General features: G+C 38.2%; 1 protein-coding gene across 1 annotated transcript; it reads left to right on the top strand.

Moving 5' to 3' along the window:
• Positions 1-2,628: 2,628 nt before the first annotated feature.
• Positions 2,629-4,798, top strand: LOC580154 (sodium/calcium exchanger regulatory protein 1). Its single transcript, XM_030998322.1, has one exon. The coding sequence runs from the start codon at positions 3,098-3,100 to the stop codon at positions 3,506-3,508; it is 411 nt and encodes a 136-aa protein (XP_030854182.1). The 5' UTR covers positions 2,629-3,097; the 3' UTR covers positions 3,509-4,798.
• The last annotated feature ends 5,296 nt before the right edge of the window (positions 4,799-10,094 follow it).

Here is a 10,094-nt window from a genome sequence, read left to right as displayed (position 1 = left end):
GACACTTCGGGGGTGAAGAGGAAAGGTCAATTAACAATGGTTTTAAGGATTCTTTATATAGTCATACCTCCCGATTTCTAGCTAGCCATTCCATGTCTGCACTGTCTCATTTAAAATATATGAAGAGAGTGCATTAGAAGTCTATTCGTGGGCGGTAATGACTCCATTGTTATTGGTAACGTATACTGTTTTACGCTTTCTAAGGAGGGTAGACTTGTAAATGTTGCATAAAAATATTGATTGCCTTGAGTGTCGCCACAGCTATCTGGGTGTCTGCCTGTCCCTCTATTTATTGATGTTTATATCAGCCAGCTCTCTCAAAATAGTAATTCTAGGTCACAAGTTCTGATTGGTACTTTTGCAAGTTCTTCAATTTGCGATTATTGGGAATTTTTTTCATCATTCTATAATACACAGTTAATTTTTTCATTTCATTAATAAGTAATATAGAGACTTAATAATGGCATTGAATTTTAAAATAATCAACGACGCCTTTGAAGTAAAGCCACTTGATTTTATTACAATGACAACATAACAGTACTCGATTAACCTCTGGATTACTTTAAGTCTTTCTGGTAATCATGGTGGTAAAGCCCACATAACATGTTATTTACACTTGATAAAGATATTCGTTCTCGTCTATAAGACGTACGATTGTCTGTAATTTTAATACAAGTTGTGATACTTCCCCCCCCCCCCTCAAGATGTTTCTCTTTTCATTTTCGGAAAGAAATAGTTTACTGCCTTTTGATTCTATCCGATGCAGGTGGGATAGGTACGCGCTCACCCCCCCCCCCCCCCACACACACGCACACATACACACACACACACACCCACACGCACAGAGGCGCGCACACGCACGTACCCTTATGATTATATAAACCTACATGCATAGAGCAGTTTTATATTATCGATCTAATACGATTTACAGATGTAACAAGTAAAAAATAAGGTCGAATCGGCGAGCCGGTTTCCGAATAAAATAATGAAAAGCCACGTGGTATATTAACGTAATCTTTACTTTGGTAATCCCAATTCGGTTGACCTCGGCCTCCTTTCCCATCTCACCCCAGTCTACCACGGATCGAAGATCCGGGAATTTTCCCTTCCCGGCATCCCCCGCAGCCAAACTTCCTTTCTTCCTCTCCCCAATCACCTCTTATCACGAATGTGCCGTAAAGTCGGTCAGTCGACCGAGGTTCCAGGGGCTTAAGTTTTTTTTTCTTAATGTTCGACACCCCATGTCCATGGCCGAGGGGCAATCTCCTATCCCGGAGTTATTATTAATTCTGATGCGGTTCGAGCACCCCATCTTGTGTGATTTAAATGAATAATTTATATGGATCATCCCCCGGCACCAACGTTTGGAAAGAGGAAGAGGGGGGAGAGGAGAGTCTTGTCGAGATCATAAATAAAAAAATGACCGTCATGTTTGAATGTCCTAATTATTACCCGAATCGATGGATCGTGAGTGTTAATGATGATAGGTTGCCGAGATTCATTCACTAAATATAGCTGAATTCTACGACGTGGATGATCGTCATTGTATTTTAACCTTAGGTCAAAGAAAACAAACAGTGACTAGAAATAGATGATGGGGGTTCTTCTTGGCTCGTGAAGACGTACGAACGCTTTATAGAACATAATCAAACAGATATAACACCATGCATCATCTTGTTCTTCAGCGCTGCAATGACAGTTGAAATAAGTACATGTACTTATATCAAAGCCGAAGGCAAGAATTCCCCAAAGTTAATTTCGAAACATATAAGAATTAAATCTCTCCCTCTCCCTCTCTTTAATAAACTCGTCATTATCGTTTCTAAACTGTGATTGCCAGAGGTAGTAACTCTACTTAAAATGAAACGAGTAAGATTGCATTATTACTAATACATGTACCATTTTCATCAAGACGATTTAGCTCAACTAGTAACTCAAAGTTTGTTTGAAGGCTTGTGCCAAATTTGTAAAGACTCTATCGTCTGCTCAGAGCCAGAAGGTTGTGTTAACTCTATGTTATAAATATATGAATATATGACTTAAAGCCCTTCTGACCCCACACAGACGCTATTTATTTTGAATTTCTACATGGTGGTTACTCTAAGGGCACCATATATCAGGTAAATTGGCTAATTCACGCAATAGATAAGGATATGGGTACTGTTTTTAAAAAAAGAGTGAATTTTCACTCTATTTTCACTTTCTTTGGAGTGACGTCCGTGATCACTTGTTTAGGAGTGAAAATCGATTGATTTTAGAGTGCTCTCTAAGAAGAAAAGAGTGAATGTTCACTCTATTTTCACTACATTTTCACTCTCCAGAGGAGTGACGTCCGTGATCACTCGACGGAAAAAGTAAATAAAACGACAAATGAATGAAGGAAACGAAACAATATAAGCCGACAGATCATAATAGAAGGAGAAAGAAGGAGTGAGAGGGGGTTGTATCATTCTGTAAGCAAATGGTAAGCATGCACTCAGTGGCGCTTTTGTAGCGTATTATGTCACAACGCTCCACTCGCAGAACTGACGTGGCGGAATCTATCTAGTATTTTTGACCAATCAGGGAGGAGGGTTGTCATAACACTGAAAGTAGTGCGCCAAATTCACTAGAGAGCCGCCGTGTGATGGGTGCTACCAGTCAGCTCTGTCGTCTGTTCCATATAAATCGCCCTGAACAGCGTGCACAGATCAACAGACAGCCTGATAATCCCCAGCACCAGACGAACTCGTATCATATTTTCTACTCACCATCACTCGGCAGACAGGAGATTCGTTAACACCGGCTCACGGGCATCATAGCTGAGGTATGCCAGTTGGGTTGACGGGGGATAGCCCGACTCTCATCCCGAAGAATTTCCGTTTCAATCCACCGCAATACTTGGTGAACATTCCTGTCAGTGTTTAGTCTGTAGTCGCCTGTCACTCTTAACGATAACTGGAGTGCAAACAATCTTCCAGAGCTGCAATCAGCATCCTCCTTAAACGCAAAACTGTGAACTTGCAAGTTTTCTTTTAAAACTCACTCACCGTTAGCCTTGTGACTAACTGGTTCTTGAGCTTGCCGCGATCATTTACCATTAGAAACAGTTACAATAATGGCTCAACTGGTTGGAAGTTGGAAGCTAGTCCGCAGTGAGAGTTTTGAGGAATACCTGAAAGAGATGGGTGTGAATACCCCAATGCGGAAGCTGGCGACCCACATGCATCCTTCTTGCGAAATCAAGCGAGACGGGGATTCCTTCAGCATCAAAATGAACGTCCCTGTCATCACCATACACGAACAGGGGTTTACCATCGGCGTCCCCTTCGAAGACCTGCTCCCCAACGGCCTGAAGCAGATGACCATCGCCAGACTGGAAGATGAAAACAAGATCAGATTCCTGGAGGAGGAAGAGTCTGATAAACCACACGTGGTCGTACGCGAAGTCATTGGCGATGAGATGATCATGACTTGTTCCAAGGGCGATGTCAAATGTACCCGGATCTTCAAGCGGATCGAAAACTAAGCAGAGGAAGGAGATTGATCACCGCAGTCAGCTCCCGTATAACACAAGGTCCATTACTCGGACGACCGGAAACATCGCCGACACCCTAAATTGGTAAACCACAAGTTTAACTGTTATATAGCACTATATGTAGTCTAAAAAGTACATTTAGCTTCACTTCAACTAACAGTGTACGCTTTTACCACTAGTAATCTCATTTTATTAGTGGCTTCCAATACTTCAAGGACTCTTAAATTAATTTTCTTGTTTGGAAACCACAATGAGCCGTGTCGTCTATGTGCCTAGTGTATACAAAATAAACTGACGTCTACTAACACATGTTATGTCACGCCCGTTGCACACGAAGAATTATTCCGCTGACGCAGGACTGCGTTAAAGATTGACTCAGTCTTTGACGTACCATGAAAGAGTGAACGACATCACACACAGAGCAAATGAAAAATAACAGTTAATTGCTTTTGCGTACGGGCTAATTAGCTGCAGAGGCTTGAAAAGCGCATCTTTTGACGCAGTCGAACTTGGGTCTCGTGTGCAACGGGCGATCGAGAAATGGCGTTAGACGCAGCATTGTTTCTGTCAAAGAGGTCTTTGAAAGGCTATGCAGTATGTGAGTACATATTACATGTTGAATTCATGTTAAAAACCTATGAGAAGCAGCTGCTATTCACAACGTGTGTATTATCACTCTAATCTATATAAATATATTTGTATATTTAGAACAGGAATTTTTGCTGCAATTCGATCGACCAAGTTAACACTATGTTTGTCATTATGCCTTTTGTGCTTACGTGTGAATAATATTCCTGGAATTATCGGTGACCAATTTTTGCTCATTTTGTTGAGTGCATTGTGATGTTTTTTGTATGATTTTAAATTATAGTAGTGGCATTGAGATTATTGATCTGAATCATTCTGTACATTGTACAGAAGTAATTATAACGTCGACTTGTCAATAAAAAATAAAAAAATAAACGTCGAAACCACCAAAATAAGCTAATATTTCACAATTTCAAATTATAAAGTGAGAAAAAAAAATCAATATTGCTCAACAAATAGACAGGTCTAAACTCACGCAAATCACTTTCAAACGTTACCATATGAAAAATATTGAATCCAGAATTGTATAAATCATATATTCGGTGAGGGTAATCTTACAATAGACCTGTCTTTTAATAACTGATGGTTATTCTTCATCATGCTTTTGACGATGGTGCAACACGTGTCATTTTGTACTATGATTTGATTTCGCAATATCTGAATATTCTTCCTTTACATGGGCATGATAGATGTCATCTCAAGTTACTGCCAGACTTGTAAAAGATAGCGGCATCTGTTATTATCTAAATATTTTCTGTATATAAATATGTATTACGTTCATGTAATAAGACAATGGATGTGTGTCTCATTAATGCATCGTTTAACGACTTAATCAGCAACTGAAGTAGTTCAATTTAAGATGTTAAGTATGCTGTAAAGAGAGACTGTGTATTTTAGCTTCTCATTCATTATTATAGAATCAAACTAAGAATTTCATTAGTCTAACTATTCTTACCCGTTTCCTCATCCTATAAAATTACTTAAGATTATAAAATAAAACTTTTAAGTTTGTACCATCCGAAATATAAGGGTTTTAATCTGATTCATTGCACCCTTCAAAGTGCAAATCGCACATACACTCTAAAAAGTGAAATGTTAAATGTCAATTTAAAAGGGCCGAGGAGTGACCACTCTTTCAGAATGTCAGATTGTTTCTTTTAACCTGCTAGATTCAACCTTTATAGTGTTGGATCCAGCACGTTCAAAGTGTTAATCTACCATTTTGAAAGAGTGGTCACTCCTCGGCCCTTTTAAATGGTGATTTAACATTTCAGTTTTTAGAGTGTAGTCTTTCGGAAGGCTTAACTGCTGTAAATTGTAAGTTTAAGGATGCCAGGTGCATCATGCAAAAGTTGAAGCTAACGGATAATATTGGGCATTTTTAAGGGTTCTACTACTGTACCGTTTTAGGTTGCAAATATAAAACCTTCATTCTTTGGTGTCTACTATGAAGCACAATGTGCAAATGTTAATGATATGTAAATACTGATGATATGAACAAATGTAAAAGTTACCACTTTATGTAATAACTTCAGATTAAAAAACTAAGTGCACTCTGCTAAATTCAATCGAAGCATACGATTTGGTTTAAGTGAATCGTACTACCCTTCAGCGAATGTTTAAGTTGCGTAAATATTTCCAAGTAGTGTTGTCTACTTCAAAGAAAGTATAAAATCATTTGGGCAATTTCTTGACTTTATTGAATGAGGTTAACTATTGATTGTTTAGTGTATTGAGTATAGTGAGGTAGCAGTGGCAATAAGAAAAAGTGTACAAGCAGTTCTCTTTAAGAATGAACGTCTACACCGCAGCCGTCTGGAGTTTCACAATATGCATAAATTATGTTTCAAAATATACAGTAATAAAAGAACAACGAAATGTTTCAGCATCAACGTAACCATATGTTTATGTTTATTTTGTTCTTATTGAATGCATTTCGAGCAAAGTGCACTCCATAATTTTCAAGCATTGTGTTGGTAAACTTGACATTGTGATGAGCTCGTCAAAGAGCTACTGACCTTGGGGGAGTTCTATTTTCAGGTGGGTCTTAATTGAGATGAAAAACAGGGGATGCAATGTGCGACCACATTTCAATCTGGCGTGCGACCAGCGTATCTGGTATGGTTGGGAGACCCTGACATTTTATCGATCCGAGACTAAACAAAACAGACAAGCTCATTTTTTCCAGGTAGAAATCAAAGCGTTCCCTGTCCAACGGCTGTATCCCTGAATATGCCTTCCCCCTCATTCTATCTCCTCTCTCTCTCTCTCTCTCTCTCTGTTCATCATTAACTTTGGTGGGGAGGGGGAAAGAGAACAAACAAATTAAATCGATATAGTACCGTAGCAGATTTGAAGGTCAGAGGCACCCTACCGTCAAAGATTAATAATGTCAAGGAGAATATTGAGAAGAGTCATCCAAAGTTTGTTCGTGTGTGTGTATGTATGTGTGCTGTATGTGCATATTGTGTTTGTTTGAATACCACAGAGGAGTTTTCTTCAACGGGTGGAGTCGGTATAGCTTCACCCACTAAAAGATGCATGCACCTGAAAACAAAACAGAAGAAAATTTTTTAAAAAGTACACATATTCAATTTCACTACCAGATTAATAGGCCCAATTATATATTTCGAGATGATTTTATTTCCATCGCTCTGTTACTATGGAAATAAAGTAGTAAAATTACACATTCATTCAGCAAATTCGACTGAGACATCACGATGTTTGTCTGTTCCTTTTTTTTACATGTTTAAAAAAAAACACCTGATTGTAGAATATGATAGCCTTCAACAATCTGGAATAACGTTTATCTGTGCTGAGAAATTTGTGACATCGGATATTTTTTTTCTCTCTCTAGGGTCACATAAATCGAGGTTGAGGAAAGGCACGGATCGATAAGTAGGCCTCATCAAGTACGAGTTTTTTTTATTCGAAATCATATTTTGCCACACTCAATTACATCATGTATCAAAAACATACGGCGTATGTGCGCGCGTGAAAGTGCGTGTGCGTTTTTGTGTGGTTGTGTTTTTTTTTGTGTGTGTGTGTGGATGTGGGTTTGTGCTGTTGTGGTGATATATACTTTAAAATTGTTTAAAAAAATTATCGGCAATTATGTAGGAATCTAACACAATTTCATATTATTTAGATATTCTAAGGTCTCTTGTTTGACAATGAATCACCATATCGTTTTTTTCAATATTTCTATCTCCCATTTCGGCCTTCGCATATAGATTTTATATCGGATCAACCAATAAGTTTCATTAATATAAAAATAGGACGGCTCCACATTGCAGAGAGGAATATTATTTCACACTGTAGTAATGCATGTGTCGGTGAGGATATAGATTCCATCCAGATATTTACTACTTGTGTATGACGTGTTAATAAGATTAGTGGCCCGGGTAGAAAGGGGGTGTTCAGATATAGACCGCAATAAATCAAATTAAGTGACTGGCACCACGGAACTGGATCAACGGTTATATGATTTCATTATTATCTAGGACCTTAGATGACAACATGTCAATTCATGTTTTAAGAAGTGATAAAGCGATGTTACAGCCCCTCATGTTATACAATGTTGGTTCACTTGTTTACCATCAAAATGTATACAAACAAGCCCAAGGCGTATTACGTCAGCCAGAAATGTAATAACATATCGAAAATATCGGTTCGATGTTCTACATAATTTCTATTTCTGATCCGCCGCCTCGCAGTGGTGAGAAAGAAAAACATACATCTAAATATTATTACTACTGCGGCGGCGACATGTTTGTTTACAAAAATATCTCAATAAAAATATCCCCTGACATATTTTTGCTAAGAATCCGGATTCCTGATCGATACTAAAAAGACCAGAGACATTTCTATACATTTTTTTTCTAAGTTTTGATATCCAGTCTGTCCGGCGTAACAGTGATGTTGTATAAATGGCGGCACGGTTTACTAATGATAATGGTTTGTTAAGATTAAATGTTTTGTCTGAACGACGGAATAAGGCCTATAGCAGACGAGAAGTATGTTTCGAATAGATGCGTCAATCGAGTCTTTGACGAGAAATTTAGTGCACACACCAGCAATTCAATGTCGTCTTTGCACCGTTGATTTTGCAATCAACTTTTCTGCGATATTACGCGCACAAAGACCGCGCATGTCGCTAACGCAGTGCTACGTCAATAAAAACGCCTCGTGTGCAGCCGTCTAAGGGATGTTTTGCGTGACGTTTAGAAAAAAAGTCTGAACGACGAATGTGATGCGTTTAATGAACTACAAGGTTTCTGTAGTTTAAATACCTAATGTGGAGGATAAAATAGAAAGTAACATGATGATGGTTCGAGATGCTATTGAAGATCTTGTCACGTGGTTTATAAGCGCGTCTGGATGGCATCTTAAGCCGCAGGCCTAACGATCAATCGCTCTTTCAACGACTGCACACTTCCAAACAATAGTGCGGGGTGCAAATGTCAACAGGATAATGGACAACTAAATACATCCGTCTACCGCAGACAAGTAATCCATGCATCAGTCGAGACATAAAATTGCGTTGAAAGTAAAAGGAAACCAAAATAGATAGCGAATAGAGACCTGGAGAATGCAAAATGCAAATTTAGTCAACGATTGAACTGTCTGGCGGTTTAGTAGTGTCATTCACCACAAGTGAAGGATGATTTTTTTTATCAATGGGCTGAGAGGATATTACAGGTAATAACAAGTCTGACGTTGAAAGCCGAGAGATGAAAGCTTCTTCAAAGTTTTACGGTCTCTGATAGGAGCGCAATTGAACTTTCGGTTGGATTTTGGCGTCGTATTTTCATCCCTTTACTCTCTCTCTCTCTCTCTCTCTCTCTCTCTCACTCTCCCCCTCTATCTCACTCTCTTTCTCTCTTTCTCTCTTTGTATCTCTCTCTTTTTGTCTCTAGCTTTCAGCTCGCCACTTCCTACACATCTTCTCCCTTTTCGCTATCATGAACTCGACGTGTTTGTATGAATAAAATATGATTTCCATGAAACCAACAACCATTATGAAGGCTCTTTCACTATTACGGTTTCATGGAATTAATTTAAACGCGTTTCGGACAGTGGTATTCAATCATTACATTTAATTTCTCATAAACAACAATTGGTGTTATAAACAATATTTTCTGCAAGTGTTTTAATATCTACTATAGATGGTTGTTGGCTTACCAGAGCACTTTGCATCATTATAGCACTCAAACTTCCCATCGGCTTGTGCCCGTTTCAGAGTCAACCCCCCAATCATTTCGCATTTCACTACAACATTAAGGTGCGAAGAGTAATTGATTGTACTTCCATAACAGTGTATAATGGCAAGGTGAGATTATATGACATATAGAGAGTGCTTGTATAAACCTGTTCAAATTGTCTAGCAAATAAATCAATAACTGTGTCCTTCGTTGATTCCTGTCTGTATGTCATGGTGAAATCTTTTTCATTATCTGTTTCATTTTCTTTTCCCAGATATATCTCCATCATATCGTTCCTAATTTTATTGATATGTAATTATATTGATTAATAATATTTTTGTTATCCTTATCATCATCATCGTCATCCATCACCATCACCATCATCATCTTCATCATTGTCATCGTCATTCTTATCATAAGTAAATTATCATTCAAATATTTATAGGGCATAAAGACAATGAGAGGCAAGCAGGCACTATAACATGGAATTGTATTGATTCTCCTCTGTCACTTTTCATCCTACCATACACATAAAACACAATAGTCATCATTGTATATTCATTTATGCATTTCTATAAAGAGATAGAATTATCCATCACCCCAGCTCGAAATAGTCTATATATATTCAGATCAAAACCACAAAGCAATAAAAAGCAACAAATGAAAGTGCAGCCACCACGTACTTTCTGTCAGACCATATTATAATATTGACGCATATTTCCATGCTAAAAGAATGACACATACTTAATCACAATACAGTGGTGATCTCGCTACGATAAACATAT

This window comes from Strongylocentrotus purpuratus, unplaced genomic scaffold (assembly GCF_000002235.5).
Source record: "Strongylocentrotus purpuratus isolate Spur 01 unplaced genomic scaffold, Spur_5.0 spur5_scaffold_5, whole genome shotgun sequence".
NCBI lineage: Eukaryota > Metazoa > Echinodermata > Echinoidea > Camarodonta > Strongylocentrotidae > Strongylocentrotus > Strongylocentrotus purpuratus.
The sequence above is the reverse complement of the archived record's forward strand: the minus strand, read 5'-3'. Positions and strand labels throughout refer to the sequence as shown.